Here is a 17,415-nt window from a genome sequence, read left to right on the forward strand (position 1 = left end):
ACACACACACACACACACACAGACAGACAGTACGAAAATTTATATATAGATTAACATAAAAAAAAAAAATATTCAGTTAATATTTCATGGCGTACAGGGATATTTCACTTACGATAGAACAACTCGCAGCACCTTCCTCCATCACTGCTTGAAACTGACTGAGCGCTGCCGCAGCGGTCTCTAGGTAGTGCAGACAGCTCCATAGAAATGCATATACCACCTAAACAGAAGCAGCGCAACGCTGCTTCTGTTTCTGTAGGAACGCTGCTCGTGTCGAGGCAGCGTTTCGCTGCTTGTATGAAGCAGCGGCTAGTGCGTACAGCTCCATAGGATTACATGTATGACCAACACTCAGGCAGCGGCAGCGAAAAACAGAAGCAGCGTTCCGCTGCCTAGTGCGGACGTAGCCTTAGTCTTGATTTGGGATTTGAGGGTACAGGAGTGGGCTAGAGTCCATCCTGTGTTTCTTTCACCACCGGCCGTCCGCGAAAACTGAGCACACATCGCCATTCTCCAGCGATGAGTCACCGTCGGTGAGCTCTGGGAATTTAAATGAGATAATTCGTGTTTACACTATGTTTCGCCAACCCACCGTTAAGTGTTTACACTAAACGATATATAGCGTGTTCACCATTCATCGGAATGTGCGGAAAAGGCAACAAAAGGCGATTAATTAACCTTCCTTCTCCTTTGTTGTTTTACTTGCAACAATAAACTATCAATCAATCAATTAATCAACGTAGCCTGTGAGGTGTGTAAAGGAAGGCTGTTTGCGATGGTGCAATCTTGGGAGGATGGCGGCGTGCGTTTTGAAGTTACTGCGAGACTAATTTTGCGTGCGTCTTTTTAATGTTGCTGCTGTGCTGGATGGGTTTACTGGAGGTACTTGGGGAAGTCTTTATCTTTCTCTTACCTCCCTTCTTCCTCACGTGAACCTTGTCTGCAGGGGCAAAAAGGGACATGACTAACGAAGCTCGTTAACTGTATGACTTGATATATTTGTCACAGGCTCGAAATAAGATGTATCAATTATAATGTACTTTGACACGTGGTGGTTGACAGAGAATGCTATAAAATAAACGTAATGTGGGCAATGGCCTGTACGGAGTTGGCAGTTGATGGCTGGTGCTCCGCCCACACCACGTTCGAGTGAGTTGCTGGTTTAGTGATGTTGCCCACTCGACGACCCGACGTGTCCTGTGCTCGTCGTCGTCAGACTCGATTGTCAGCACCGCTGAATACCGAGTCTGTCGACGACAAACTGTGTGAATACGCATGAGAGAAACAAGATGTGGCCCTACGAAGCGATACATAGCAACTAAAGGAGAGGGAGGAGGACTCCAAGGGGGAAAAGTGACCAACGATATATTTTTGTGAGAATTTCTGTCAGTAGTCAGTACTGTGACTTACTCCACATACGAGAAACATTAATGAGATATTGACAATAAACTTGATTGAGTACCATTATTTGTGTGCCTGATTCTGTCAAACTGATAATTTCAGTGTGTTGGGTATGATCATCTGGTAACATTTGAGACAGGAAGCTTACGCGTCTCAAGGCCACAACTTCGTCATCCAACACAGCAATTTCCTCTCGCCAACGTGAGTGACTGAAGTCGCCAAGTTGCCTCGCTGCTGCCACACATACCAGTTGCACATCGCTTGTGGCAGCTCAACCATCGATTCCATTCGCACTACACCAGCATGTCAACTTCTGTCAGTGCTCCAGGTATACAGCTATTGCTTGATTTTTGATGACATGCCTACTATATACTCTTACTTGACGTATATAACTGCAATAGATACAAACTCAGTGAATGTGGTTCTTGCTAATTATGTTCAGTGAAGGTGGTTCTTCACATGTTCAGTTAATTTCTGCACAATTCACTGCACATGTTGCTATAAAGTTTTTTTGTGTGTGTATGGGTAAGTTTCATCAAACTTTAATAGATGAGCTCAGTATAGTAAGTGTGTACATCCCAGTCACAGCTGAGGTACAGCAGATATCTATTGCAATGCCGGATGAAACTAATGGTAATCAGCAGGGGCGTGCTGAAGACCTTCAAACATTGTGGGATTAACCCAGCACAATTATTTTTAGATATTCACCAATTAATGGCGAGTGGCCGTGAACACGTGACTGGTAACTGAACCGGGGTGTGACGTCAACGTTGGGGTTGCCACCTTGAGCTCAGAAACATACAGTAGGGATGGGCAAGTACAGTTAATTTGAGTACCGGTAGTACCGGTACCGAAAACTCAAGTACCGTTAGTACCGGTACCGGTACCGGTACCCAAAGGAGTTTTTTTTCTTAATGACTTCTGATGAAATTCCCAAACAAATTTCCTGTAAAGAAAACTCTCTCTCTCTCTCTTCCTTCAACTTAATATCAACTAGAGTAGAAATGCAACGTTTAGGAGCCTTCTGATTAATGTAAAATCTAGGTTTAAGGACAGACCACCATGGGGTCTGTGTGGTCTAATTTTCTATGTAAATCTATGTAAATCTCTGAATGAAGTGAATATTTATTTTTTCGAAAAAAAAAAATAGCATGTATAGTTATTATGGATGTACTCGATCATAGTCTAATAACAATAAAAATATTTATTAGCAACCTAAAAAAGAAAAAGAATCGGACATGAAGAATTATCCAGTAACTCCAATAAATAAATCATATAATAAAATAATGGAAACGGGAGCTGTGATGGAAACGGAAAGCAGGACAAAATGGTGGGAACTTGGGGAGACGGTCAGCGGGGCAGTGACTCAGCGTCTACACACAGGGCCCATACCGCGTGATACCACATGGAGGCGGGCGGGCGAGCGCCGAGCGTCACTAAGATCCAAACGGTACCGGTACATTAAGCTTCCCGGAACACAAGTGATCATGATGCTTCGCGGTACCAGTACCGATACCAGTTATCGATACCAGGTACCGGCGAGTGATCATTAAGCTTCCCGGAACCCAAGTGATCATGATGCTTCGCGGTACCAGTACCGACACCAGTTATCGGTACCAGGTACCGGTACCTGGTATCGATACCTGGTATCGATACTGGTACCGCGAAGCATCATGATCACTTGGGTTCCGGGAAGCTTAATGATCACTCGGCACTGCGCATTGCCGCTAGTACCGGTACCGTTAGGATCTTAGTGACGCTCGGCGCTCGCCCGCCTCCATGTGGTATGGGCCCTTTGTGTAGACGCTGAGTCACTGCCCCGCTGACCGTCTCCCCAAGTTTCCACCATTTTGTCCTGCTTTCCGTTTCCATCACAGCTCCCGTTTCCATTATTTTATTTATTTATTGGAGTTACTGGATAATTTTTCATGTCCGATTCTTTTTCTTTTTTAGGTTGCTAATAAATAGTTATTGTTATTAGACTATGATCGAGTACCCATTACCCATATCACCGAGATATCCACTCACTAAGTGGTGATCTCTCTCTCTCTCTCTCTCTCTCTCTCTCTCTCTCTCTCTCTCTCTCTCCTGCTACACCTCCAATATTTAATCATCCTATATAATTCATCATGCAATTCTTTATAGCCAGAAACTCTCGCCAAGGGATTCAAACTTTTTTCGTTAATGCTTTATTGGATAAATATGATCTCTCTTTTTTCGTTAATCCTTTATTGGATAAATATGATTATCTCTCTCTCTCTCTCTCTCTCTCTCTCTCTCTCTCTCTCTCTAAAAGTTAACGAGTCATACGAATTTAACAGTGGCAAGTAAAAAGTAAAAAGAAAACGAAGTCTTGGGTTAAAAGTTAGTGAGTCCCACGAGTCTTTAGAAAACGCTAATATATATTGTTATTGTTATTAGACTATGATCGAGTACCCACTACCCATATCACCGAGATATCCACTTACTAAGTGGTGATCTCTCTCTCTCTCTCTCTGAATGAAGTGAATATTTATTTTTTCGATAAAAAAATAGCATGTATAGTTATTATGGATGTACTCGATCACAGTCTAATAACAATAACAATATTTATTAGCAACCTAGAAAAAAAATCGGACATGAAGAATTATCAATAAATCCAATAAATAAATCCGAGCAACTGGTACCGGTACCGTACCGTTTAGCTGGTACCGTTAGTACCGGTACTGGTACCGGTACCTGCCCACCCCTAACATACAGAATCGTTCCATATTGAAGTGAAATGTTGCGTTCCGTTTGGAACCAATACGGAACGCCATTTGTTCCATAATTGGGTGTCTGAATGGTCGAGCAATTTTCTGTCAATCACAAAACCAGTCCGTAAAATTATGTATTTGTCAAGGGTCATCCTAAAATACGTGTAGAGTACGCGACGTAACGCCCTTCCCCTTTCCTGTCTCCAAGCTCTACCAGCTGGGGGCAGCAGCTGTCAGTCAGTCAGGGCAGGCTAGAGAAGTTTTTGGGTTGCCACCCGTTCCAATTAATATGGATTCGTTCCGTACTGGAAAGTGAAATGTTACGTTCCTTATTTTTTTCTGAGCTCAGAGTAAAGAGTAAATGTGATAACCTGCGCCCCTTTTATGTCAGTAAATGCGACAACCTACGGCCTCTGTATGTCAGTAAATGTGACAACCTGCGGCCTTTATATGTCAGTAAATGTGATAACCTGTGCCCCTTGTATGTCAATAAATGTGATCGTCAGGTTCAATGGATACCCTCCACTCAATGAATGTGTAGCTATACACGCGTGGCCGCCTACCCCGCCAGTGACAGTAACGACAGAGCGTGACGTGTAACATGTATTTATCGTAAAAAATAATATTTATTAATAACATTTAACCAAACCAAACCTAACCTAAACTGACCTTACCTAACTACAACCTATTATAGAAGTCTGCGCACAGCATAGTGGCCGTTGAGTCGATGCGAAGAGAGTCAAGACTTACAGGGTCATCTTAAGATTATTATTCATTTTCCCGATATATGATGCCTCAAAACAGTTAAATGAAAAAAAAACATTCAAATGAAAGAAAAAAAATAATAGGAAGTGACAAAGGGGAATAAATACCGCTATGGGCCCCAATACCCAGGTCAGAACCACGTGCGTATTATTAGGCTGAGGTCATCCTAAGTAGACAGTTCTTGCCTGTCTCGTAGTGAATATCTTGTCATTCTGAATCTTCCTCCCCGTACGTACATTTCTCAAACTGACAGTATCAAAGTTTGGGGATTATTTCTGTTCGCTGCATTTTGACAGCAGGACACATGCCAGGGTAGGTTAGGTGTAGAATAGTTACAGGTTTGCGCTGCGCTATTATTGTGTAGTCGGCACTTGAGAAGGCAGCGGCATATACAGTAGTCTGTCATCCTCATTATCTTATGAAGCCTCAAATGCTTAATTTTCATAATTTCTACATATTGTTACAACAAAACTTTTATTTCTGGCGAGTTTTGGTTTGTCTGCCATTAATTGGCATTATTTGTTTACAGAATCCATTAGATATTGCGAGGAGTGGAGGTGAAACAAAAAACTAGTGATTGAAAACATATACTATATATATATATATATATATATATATATATATATATATATATATATATATATATATATATATATATATATATATATATATATATATATATATATCAGAATTTTTAAAATCAAACTATCTGAAAAAAAAAACTCATGGTAAAAACTGAAGGATGACCTAAGCTTTAAATTTACCACCACACTAATGTTAGCCAGTCCCAACATAGGTAAAACTCCAAGGATGAGAGTCTCCAGTGGGGAGCTTTACTCAATGACCCAATAAATCTGCAGTTCAAATGGTCTTTTCTTCCTTTTGGCAAATTCTGGAAGCTGGAAATGCTTTAGGATTATGATAAGGGACACAACGCCATAATTTGTCTCATACAAGCATCCTGCACCCATATTTCATAACGAACTTCCTTACTGTGCCACCCCCCTTGGCCCCTCCGTATACCCAAACTTTTAACTGGGTGGGCTCCCGCTCTCTGGAGCAACCCTCCATGCCATAAATAAACCTAACAAACGATCTAACCACTCACTGATTTTCTTTTTAGGAAGCAACTCAGAAGGGCTACGGGAGGCAATGAGTTGTGATGTATGCTCAGAAGTGTATGAACGAACCCTCCGAACACCACTGGTGCTGCCTTGTGGTCACACATTCTGCCGTGTTTGTCTTGTAGCTCTCAAGAAACAAGGCAACTTCTTGTGCCCGAGCTGCAGAGCAGTACACAATAACGTGCAAGTGGAAGCACTGACTATCAACTTTTCATTACTTAATATTTTGCCTTTTTGTAATGAATTTACGGTAAGAATGTGCATTGTGAACACACACACACACACACACACACACACACACACACACACACACACACACACACACACACTTTGAAATATGTAAACTGTATGAATGAAGTAAAATGCGACTGAGCTCTATAATTATACAGTTGACCCTTGATATTTTGAACTGCTGTTCCTCTAAGAAAATGCTGGGTCTAAAAAGTCCACATGTGTACAGGAGAATGTGGTAATAGAAAACTAATACCTTATATCTAACAAGAGGCCACTTAGGTGACTTGCACTTGGTTTTGTTTATCTGCAAGCATATATAATCATCTTGATTACTTATGGACTTGATACAGTGATAGGATTTTCAATGGTTTCAATGATGAAAAAAAGGCTGCATTTGACATGATGTACATACCTCATTTTATCTTTGAATATGCCTCATTTGACCTCATGGGGGCCAACATGTTCATCATTCAGTTTCAGTTCAGACTCAGTTTTCACTCTGTGTCTCATGAATCATATTATCAGTAGCTCAGTTTTTCATACTTTGTCATCCAAATTTATTTTTTAATGCAATCAAAGTTCAAAACTCCTTTGCAATAAAAAATGTAGTCAGCCTCCACCTAGCATTACTTAACACAGTTCCACTCTTTACTCAGTAGTTGATTACATACAGAGTTGTACATCAGGAAAGAACAGCATTCTGAGCACCAATTTAAAACAATATTCTTCTTTTTTCAGTTTGAACAGTGCAACACACATGGAGATGACCTGCGCTACTGGTGCTGCACTTGTGACCTGCCTCTGTGTAGTCTCTGCCTCTACTCTGGCCACCCACAAGGCCACACTGTCAAGCTGGCTCAGACCTTTGTACAGGAGAAGAAACGGGAACTCACTGAAAAAATAAAGCTCTTCTTTGGGAATATTGAAGACCAAAAGAAGGAACTGAGAGGATCATTCCATGGCCTTGATGCACTTATGGAAGAGCTCTTCCATAAGAATGCTTGCCTGCAAGACAAACTTGCAGACCTTACTAACCTTCTTGATGAGACTCGGAAGGCAAGTGACATTAGCTCCATAAGGAACTTTGAAAAGGCAGTGAAAAACTTTAAATGTAAGGAGGAGGATGCAGCATCTGGCACTGATGTAGCAGAAAAAGAAAATGCCAAAAACTCTGAGCCAGCAAAAGCCGAGGACTCCCAGCTAGAAGCTAAGTCAGTTACAAAGAGTTTGGAGCCATGCCAAGAGAAGGAGTCCTCTGGCCAGTCATCACAGGATCAAGACACAACAGAGACTAAACGAGCCACCATTGACTACCATGACGGCCGTCTGCTCCTACATTCTCTGGCAAAGCCCAACTCCAAAAGACTTTCCTTCCAGGTATGTCCCACAACAACCTTTTTCTGGCATGCCACAATTCTCTCTAAACAGGTAGAGTAAAAAGTTTCCATCCTACAGATGCCATCCGAGGTCTTCCTGGAGCTGAGCGTGGATGGCAGATGTTTGGGTCGAGTCTTCATCAGTCTCTGGTGCCACATGTGGCGAGCACAACAGTTCCTTGCACTCTGCATGGGCACAATGGGCCCAACCTTGCTGGACACAACTGCTTCAGAGAAAGTAGGGAATGTCCTGGCATGGAGACATGCTGTTGATGGTGACAATAAGGCCAGAACCGAAGCCCTCCTGACAAACCTTGAATGGGGAGGTCAGTGGGCAAAACCAGAAACTGAAGGTTTAGTAGCAGGGGTGGAAAGTTATAACTCGTTTAACATGTATGGACAACGAATTAGTACAATAAATTCTGTTGCATTTGGAATTTCTACAGAAAGCACAGCTGGCATTATACTGCAGGCTCCTTTTGGCAGAGTGGTTAGGGGTTTGGAGGTAGTGAAAGCTGCTTTTCAACACAATCCAATCACTTTAGTTACAATTACTAACAGTGGCCTTGTACTGCCTCGCATCTCTCTTTAACAATGCTGCAGAAATCTGCTGTAAAGATTGCTGTACTCTATCTATTTGTAGCTGGCAATTGGATCCTAGGCTGCTTTTGTAAGAAAAACTGATAACCCGAAGGTCACAGTGGTCCTGTGCCCCGGGGTAATGGTTCTCACCCACCACAGGCTCAAAGGCCAATGCAAGGGAGAAGAGAACTGAGGCTATGCATGGTTGTAGCCCCAAACTTTACTAATGCCATAAGAGTGACCTGGTACCTAGATTTGTTGTCCCATGTTGTAGTTTGTAGAACTCCACCCTGTGAACAAGAGCCCATTATTTTGCTGCATTATAAACAGGTAAAGAGGTCCAATGTAAAAACAGAAGTTACCAGACAAAAGGTACTGCTGTTTGTTAATGCTACTGCAAACAGAGTAGTGTGAGATGTCAACTCAACTCATATTTGCCTACGGTCTGCAGCAAGCTCTAATCACAGATAAATGAGTGGCCACTGAATTGTGATCAGAATGTAATGTAACTTTTAATCTGCCTTGCCTCTTACTGCTGTGTAAAATAACCACTATTCTTAATCTAAGTGACCATTGGAGCGAGACTTGAAAGTAGCAGGATTGAGAGTGCTGAGAGGGAGTGCCAGAACAGGGGGAGATGGAGACACTTCTGCCGCGGCCACCCCCTGGAAGGAAGTTTCCGCAAGGGAGCAGGGTGTTGGAGATATACATAGATAGATTAATCTTTGTCTGCCATGGCTTCTCCTGCAGGCTGAGTTTTTGAGACGAGGAGTGAGTGAGCCTGAATGACAATTAATCTCTAAGAACAGCAGTATCAGTAGGGGCCATGACTAAGGCTGTATGCTATATGTGGGTAAAATAAAGTTTCTTATGCCAAGTGGAGTATTTCTCAGGACCAACATGATAAACACCGACGGGAAAGGCAAAGAGGAGGTCAAGAGGGTCAGAAATGCTTGTTAAGTCTTATCTGACATGGGTTTTAATAAGGAAGTTGGAGTATGTGCTGGTTGGCTGTGATCAGAGAATGCTAACGTGTATGGCCGGGATCACAAGGAGAGGTGGGGTGACCAGTGAGCAGGTGGCAAGATGATGTGGATTGAAGGAGCTGAGTACAGTGCTGAGAGTAAGGAAATTGCTGCAGTTTGGGCATGTGAGGAGGAGGGAAGATGAGGCATTGGGAAAAGCTGTTGAGGTGGATGTGCCAGGTTGTCACCCACCAGACACGGCACGGAGAGGATCTGGCAGCACTGGGAATCGGAGAGGCTGAGGCAATGGACAGAAATAGCTGGAAGTGTATCATTGACCTGACGTTCGACAGATGATAATGTGAGTACCTGGTATGAGTCAGACTTCCGTATAATGCATGTGAGGAGTCAGTCTGCATGTTCGTCTTTGCGTGTGGTCAGTCTATGTGTTCTCAGAGTGATTTTCAAGCTCTGTGTGGTATGTTTGGAATGTCTGTTTTGTGTGTACTCGTGTTTCTGTAGTCTGGGTGGAAGGTCTGTGTGTTATGTCTGGGTGGTTGTGTGATGCCTGAGTTGTCTGTGAGTCAGTTATTGATTAACTCTATTTATTAATGCCTGTCTGTGAGGTATGAATGGTCTGAGTAGCCTGTTTGGTTTATTTGAATGATGTATGTGTGTGTGTGTGTGTGTGTGTGTGTGTCGGTCTGTCATTCTGGTATATACGAGTGGACTTCTTGACTAGTCTCCCTGTGTGGTCTGGTTAAGTGATGTTTCTGGGTGGCAGAATTTATCAGTCTAACTTAAGTCATTCTCACAGTTTATTGTTTGAGGCTACGTTCACAAATTTACACTCTGAATACTGGCTCTACAATTTCATCAACATTCACAAGGTCAACCTCCCACAACATATCTGTCATTTGGGTGACTGAAGAAAGCCACTCAACTGATAAGTGATAACTAGTCAGCACGCACCCAGTACCAACTACCGACATGTACTGGACGTGTACTGGACACGTTGAGTGGGCAACACCAACAAATCAAGCCTACTCGACATACTGGGCAACAGTAAAGATTTTTTAATGTAGACTTTTTGAGCAACACCAACTCCTTCTTACAGTGTGGTCTGCTCCTGTGCCTTCATATCCCAAACCAAGATCCACACCAAAACTTTGGTCCATTGCTGTACATACCTATTCAAGTACAGAGAATTAATGTTATCTCTGATAAGATTTACGTATCTTAACGCCTCAACACTGCAACCACCATGACTTCACCCATCAGCATTAAGTTGCCTCCCAGCTGTCACACAGATCAGTCCTGCCTTGCCTGTAACAGCTCAAACATTGGCCCCATTTCCACAACACCAGTATGTCTACTTCTGTCAGTGCTGCAGGTACAGCTATTGGTTGATTCTTGGTGAGGCTTATGCCTACAAGTAGAGTATATATTCATTAGGGACATAGACAAATCCAAAGTATAAAACAATTCATACTGTGAATGTTTTTTCCTTTCGTTAGTCATGTCCCTTTTTGCCCCTGCAGACAAGGTTCACGTGAGGAAGAAGGGAGGTAAGAGAAAGATAATGACCAACGATATATTTTTGTGAGAATTTCTCAGTCAGTAGTCAGTACTGTGACTTACTCCACATATGAGAAACATTAATGAGATATTGACAATAAACTTGATTGAGTACCATTATTTGTGTGCCTGATTCTGTCAAACTGATAATTTCAGTGTGTTGGGTATGATCATCTGGTAACATTTGAGACAGGAAGCTTACGCGTCTCAAGGCCACAACTTCGTCATCCAACACAGCAATTTCCTCTCGCCAACGTGAGTGACTCAAGTCGCCAAGTTGCCTCGCTGCTGCCACACATACCAGTTGCACATCGCTTGTAGCAGCTCAACCATCGACTCCATTCGCACTACACCAGCATGTCAACTTCTGTCAGTGCTCCAGGTATACAGCTATTGCTTGATTTTTGATGACATGCCTACTATATACTCTCTTGACATATATAACTGCAATAGATACAAACTCAGTGAATGTGGTTCTTGCTAATTATGTTCAGTGAAGGAGGTTCTTCACATGTTCAATTAATTTCTGCACAATTCACAGCACATGTTGCTAAAGTTTTTTTGTGTGTGTATGGGTAAGTTTCATCTAACTTTAATAGATGAGCTCAGTATAGTAAGTGTGTACATCCCAGCCACAGCTGAGGTACAGCAGATATCTATTGCAATGCCGGATGAAACTAATGGTAATCAGCAGGGGCGTGCTGAAGATCTTCAAACATTGTGGGATTAACCCAGCACAATTATTTTTAGATTCACCAATTAATGGCGAGTGGCGTGAACACGTGACTGGTAACTGAACTGGGGTGTGACGTCACCGTTGGGGTTGCCACCTTGAGCTCAGAAACTTACAGAATCGTTCCATATTGAAGTGAAATGTTGCGTTCTGTTTGGAACCAATACGGAACGCCATTTGTTCCATAATTGGCTGTCTGAATGGTCGAGCAATTTTCTGTCAATCACAAAACCAGTCCGTAAAATTATGTATTTGTCAAGGGTCATCCTAAAGTACGTGTAGAGTACGCGACGTAACGCCCTTCCCCCTTCCTGTCTCCAAGCTCTACCAGCTGGGGGCAGCAGCTGTCAGTAAGTCAGGGCAGGCTAGAGAAGTTTTTGGGTTGCCACCCGTTCCAATTAATATGGATTCGTTCCGTACTGGAGAGTGAAATGTTACGTTCCTTATTTTTTTCTGAGCTCAGAGTAAAGAGTAAATGTGATAACCTGCGCCCCTTTTATGTCAGTAAATGCGACAACCTACGGCCTCTGTATGTCAGTAAATGTGACAACCTGCGGCCTTTATATGTCAGTAAATGTGATAACCTGTGCCACTTGTATGTCAATAAATGTGACCGTCAGGTTCAATGGATACCCTCCACTCAATGAATGTGTAGCTATACACGCGTGGCCGCCTACCCCGCCAGTGACAGTAACGACAGAGCGTGACGTGTAACATGTATTTATCGTAAAAAATAATATTTATTAATAACATTTAACCAAACCAAACCTAACCTAAACTGACCTTACCTAACTACAACCTATTATAGAAGTCTGCGCACAGCATAGTGGCCGTTGAGTCGATGCGAAGAGAGTCAAGACTTACAGGGTCATCTTAAGATTATTATTCATTTTCCCGATATATGATGCCTCAAAACAGTTAAATGAAAAAAAAACTATCAAATGAAAGAAAAAAAATAATAGGAAGTGACAAAGGGGAATAAATACCGCTATGGGCCCCAATACCCAGGTCAGAACCACGTGCGTATTATTAGGCTGAGGTCATCCTAAGTAGACAGTTCTTGCCTGTCTCAGAGTGAATATCTTGTCATTCTGAATCTTCCTCCCGTGCGTACATTTCTCAAACTGACAGTATCAAAGTTTGGGGATTATTTCTGTTCGCTGCATTTTGACAGCAGGACACATGCCAGGGTAGGTTAGGTGTAGAATAGTTACAGGTTTGCGCCATGCTATTATTGTGTAGTCGGCACTTGAGAAGGCAGGCATATACAGTAGTCTGTCATCCTCATGATCTTATGAAGCCTCAAATGCTTAATTTTCATAATTTCTACATATTGTTACAACAAAACTTTTATTTCTGGCGAGTTTTGGTTTGTCTGCCATTAATTGGCATTATTTGTTTACAGAATCCATTAGATATTGCGAGGAGTGGAGGTGAAAGAAAAAACTAGTGATTGAAAACATATACTATATATATATATATATATATATATATATATATATATATATATATATATATATATATATATATATATATATATATATATATATATATATATATATATATATATATATATATATATATATATATATATATATATATATATATATATATATATATATATATATATATCAGAATTTTTAAAATCAAACTATCTGAAAAAAAAAACTCATGGTAAAAACTGAAGGATGATCTAAGCTTTAAATTTACCACCACACTAATGGTAGCCAGTCCCAACATAGGTAAAACTCCAATGGATGAGAGTCTCCAGTGGGGAGCTCTACTCAAATGACCCAATAAATCTGCAGTTCAAATGGTCTTTTCTTCCTTTCAGCAAATTCTGGAAGCTGGAAATGCTTTAGGATTATGATAAAGGACACAACGCCATAATTTGTCTCATACAATCATCCTGCACCCATATTTCATAACGAACTTCCTTACTGTGCCACCCCCCTTGGCCCCTCAGTATACCCAAACTTTTAACTGGGTGGGCTCCCGCTCTCTGGAGCAACCCTCCATGCCATAAATAAACCTAACAAACGATCTAACCACTCACTGATTTTCTTTTTAGAAAGCAACTCAGAAGGGCTACGGGAGGCAATGAGTTGTGATGTATGCTCAGAAGTGTATGAACGAACCCTCCGAACACCACTGGTGCTGCCTTGTGGTCACACATTCTGCCGTGTTTGTCTTGTAGCTCTCAAGAAAAAAGGCAACTTCTTGTGCCCGAGCTGCAGAGCAGCACACAACAACGTGCAAGTGGAAGCACTGACTATCAACTTTTCATTACTTAATATTTTGCCTTTTTGTAATGAATTTACGGTAAGAATGTGCATTGTGAACACACACACACACTTTGAAATATGTAAACTGTATGAATGAAGTAAAATGCAACTGAGCTCTATAATTATACAGTTGACCCTTGATATTTTGAACTGCTGTTCCTCTAAGAAAATGCTGGGTCTAAAAAGTCCACATGTGTACAGGAGAATGTGGTAATAGAAAACTAATACCTTATATCTAACAAGAGGCCACTTAGGTGACTTGCACTTGGTTTTGTTTATCTGCAAGCATATATAATCATCTTGATTACTTATGGACTTGATACAGTGTTAGGATTTTCAATGGTTTCAATGATGAAAAAAGGCTACATTTGACATGATGTACATACCTCATTTGACATGATGTACATACCTCATTTTATCTTTGAATATGCCTCATTTGACCTCATGGGGGCCAACATGTTCATCATTCAGTTTCAGTTCAGACTCAGTTTTCACTCTGTGTCTCATGAATCATATTATCAGTAGCTCAGTTTTTCATACTTTGTCATCCAAATTTATTTTTTAATGCAATCAAAGTTCAAAACTCCTTTGCAATAAAAAATGTAGTCAGCCTCCACCTAGCATTACTTAACACAGTTCCATTCCATCTACTCAGCAGTTGATTACATACAGAGTTGTACATCAGGAAAGAACAGCATTCTGAGCACCAATTTAAAACAATATTCTTCTTTTTTCAGTTTGAACAGTGCAACACACATGGAGATGACCTGCGCTACTGGTGCTGCACTTGTGACCTGCCTCTGTGTAGTCTCTGCCTCTACTCTGGCCACCCACAAGGCCACACTGTCAAGCTGGCTCAGACCTTTGTACAGGAGAAGAAACGGGAACTCACTGAAAAAATAAAGCTCTTCTTTGGGAATATTGAAGACCAAAAGAAGGAACTGAGAGGATCATTCAATGGCCTTGATGCACTTATGGAAGAGCTCTTCCATAAGAATGCTTGCCTGCAAGACAAACTTGCAGACCTTACTAACCTTCTTGATGAGACTCGGAAGGCAAGTGACATTAGCTCCGTAAGGAACTTTGAAAAGGCAGTGAAAAACTTTAAATGTAAGGAGGAGGATGCGGCATCTGGCACTGATGTAGCAGAAAAAGAAAATGCCAAAAACTCTGAGCCAGCAAAAGCCAAGGACTCCAAGCTAAAATGTAAGGAGGAGGATGCAGCATCTGGCACTGATGTAGCAGAAAAAGAAAATGCCAAAAACTCTGAGCCAGCAAAAGCCAAGGACTCCAAGCTAGAAGAAGCTAAGTCAGTTACAAAGAGTTTGGAGCCATGCCAAGAGAAGGAGTCCTCTGGCCAGTCATCACAGGATCAAGACACAACAGAGGCTAAACGAGCCACCATTGACTACCATGACGGCCGTCTGCTCCTACATTCTCTGGCTAAGCCTGACTCCAAGGAGATTTCCTTCCAAGTATGTCCCACAACAATTTTCATTTTTATTTTGGCATGCCACAATTATCTCCAAACAGGTGGAGTAAAAAGTTTCCATCCTACAGATGCCATCCAAGGTGTTCCTGGAGCTGAGCGTGGGAGGCAGATGTTTGGGTCGAGTCTTCATCAGTCTCTGGTGCCACATGCGGCGAGCACAACAGTTCCTTGCACTCTGCATGGGCACTATGGGCCCGACCTTGCTGGACGCAACTGCTTCAGAGAAAGTGAGGAATACCCTGGTATGGAGATATGTTGTTGATGGTGACAATAAGGCCAGAACCCAAGCCCTCCTGACAAACCTTGAATGGGGAGGTCAGTATGTAAAACCAGATACTGAAGGTTACGTATCAGGCATTGATTTTGGAAATACTCAAAATTCTGTTTCATTTGGAATTTGTACACAAAGCTCACCTGGTGTTAACCTGCATGCTCCTTTTGGCAGAGTGGTTAGTGGTCTGGAGGTAGTGAAAGCTGCTTTTCAACACAATCCAATAACTAAAGTCACAATTACTAACAGTGGCCTTGTGCTGCCTCGCCTCTCTCTTTAACTGCCAAATAAGCCTGCTGTGCAGACTGCTAGGAAACATTTTCCTCCTTACATGGAAAGTTCTTGAGACAGCTGTCATCAAGTGTTTCCCTCCCCCATTGCAGGTGCTTGCAGAGCCAACAACCCTCAAAATTCACAAGATTTTATATATGAGGAATTGAAGAGATGTACATTACCTAAAATAATGATTCATATACTGTATATCATAACATACAGCAAGTGGAAAATTAAAGTACGTATTAAGTAGAAACAGTTGTAGCAATTCAGTTGGTAGCCATGAGAAACGAGATACTGCCTGCTCATTCTGCTGCAGTCTATTTGACGTGTTTAGCATTGGATGAGCAAAGAATGCCCAATTTTTTTGGTGCACAAATATTTAGAAGCCAACTGATGTTGCATTAAAGAAAATAACATTGTAAAGGTGAACAGAGCATGCCGTAAGTTATCCCTTTGCCAAAATTGGTTCATTTTTACCCTATTGCATACATTCCCATATTCCATTTAAAGTTTTCTGCATAATGACCCTTCTCACAAATGGGGATAGTAGATTCTTAGGCCACAAGACATAATTTACCCTCCTCCCACACTCAGTTGCATGATGCTCACTCATGCTGTCAGTGAGGGACAAAAAAAGCACTTGTTTCAGAAAAGACAGGATGCACAACCAATGATTATACCAAGAATGGCATGTTCTGCTTCTTGGATGTTATTGATGTGATGTTTGAAGCATCACAAAGGAATGCCAGCCTTCTCTCCCCAAGGAACTTTGTTCACTATTTTCATGTGAGACTTCTATTACTTTGTTCTGCTTTTACTTTGTTAGTCATAGAAATGCAGTGAGCAGAGTGCTGAATGACTTAAAAATTACTGTAGTGAAAATCTACCTATCACACTTTATTCCTTAGATCTGGAACATTAAACAAAACCAAAGAAGTCATTCCGTACACTGCTCTGATTTCTATTGAGACAATTATGTAGTAAGAAAGCTTTGTGTAAAAGGTTGTAACTCGATCCTCCCCTAGAGGGTGTTGTGATTTTAACCTCTGTGATTATTGTTCATTTAGCAATATTCAGTCACTAATCCGTGCCTTACATGCATACTTGTTTTGTCAAGGATTCTTTTGGTGGTGGAGAAGAAAGCCACCAAACAAACAGCTGCTATCAAAATAATTACATGGCTCAAGAATAGTCAGTCACATTATTGTGTTTTCCTTGCCTGCCTAGAAAACATTAACAGCTATCAATGTTGGAATCATCATCATAATCTTCTTCTGTTTAACATCAGGCAGATGACACACTTCCAGCTATTTCTGTCCATTGCCTCAGCCTCTCCAACACCAAATGCTGTTAAATCCTCCTCAACACTGCCTCCATGTCTCCCTTGTCCCATATATTTCCCGGATGCAGCAAGATACAATGAAGATCAACAAAAATGTCTGACTTCACCACTGTAGTTTCTTCAGTTATGTTTAATAGTTTCAGTGGTAAAAAATGTTAAAATTTAAAGATATATATACTTTCTTCTCCATAGACTTGAACGCTTTCACAAGACTCATATATTTTAATTGGCGTAGGACTGACTGACTGAAGGAAGT

General features: G+C 41.5%; 2 protein-coding genes across 12 annotated transcripts in view; one reads left to right on the forward strand and one right to left on the reverse strand.

The window, feature by feature from the left end:
* Positions 1 to 17,415, reverse strand: part of LOC127002169 (septin-1-like) — a 46,234-nt gene that overhangs the window by 7,348 nt on the left and 21,471 nt on the right. The window lies entirely within an intron of this gene.
* LOC127002168 (peptidyl-prolyl cis-trans isomerase B-like) lies at positions 145 to 17,018 on the forward strand. Of its 11 annotated transcripts, XM_050867844.1 has the most exons (6): positions 9,567 to 10,575; positions 10,724 to 10,750; positions 10,917 to 11,142; positions 13,565 to 13,815; positions 14,516 to 15,253; positions 15,339 to 17,018. In XM_050867844.1, exons 3-6 carry the CDS (start codon positions 11,118 to 11,120, stop codon positions 15,819 to 15,821), a joined length of 1,497 nt encoding a protein of 498 aa, XP_050723801.1. In that variant the 5' UTR covers positions 9,567 to 10,575; positions 10,724 to 10,750; positions 10,917 to 11,117; the 3' UTR covers positions 15,822 to 17,018. The 11 variants fall into 11 exon arrangements, with proteins under 11 accessions (XP_050723799.1, XP_050723808.1, XP_050723806.1 ...); XM_050867842.1 differs by lacking the exons at positions 9,567 to 10,575; positions 10,724 to 10,750; positions 10,917 to 11,142; positions 13,565 to 13,815 and adding exons at positions 145 to 1,149; positions 1,504 to 1,729; positions 6,025 to 6,275; XM_050867849.1 differs by lacking the exons at positions 9,567 to 10,575; positions 10,724 to 10,750; positions 10,917 to 11,142 and adding exons at positions 1,167 to 1,373; positions 1,504 to 1,729.

The sequence above is a fragment of the Eriocheir sinensis genome, chromosome 22 (genome assembly GCF_024679095.1).
Source record: "Eriocheir sinensis breed Jianghai 21 chromosome 22, ASM2467909v1, whole genome shotgun sequence".
Lineage (NCBI taxonomy): Eukaryota > Metazoa > Arthropoda > Malacostraca > Decapoda > Varunidae > Eriocheir > Eriocheir sinensis.

Excerpts from the sequence above, each read along its gene's own strand:
- LOC127002168 (XM_050867842.1), top strand. The coding sequence starts at position 1,705 with ATGTCAACTTCTGTCAGTGCTCCAG. Across the intron at positions 6,276-14,515 it reads CTTTTTGTAATGAATTTACG|TTTGAACAGTGCAACACACA; the intron begins GTAAGAATGTGC and ends TTCTTTTTTCAG. Across the intron at positions 15,254-15,338 it reads CCAAGGAGATTTCCTTCCAA|ATGCCATCCAAGGTGTTCCT; the intron begins GTATGTCCCACA and ends TCCATCCTACAG.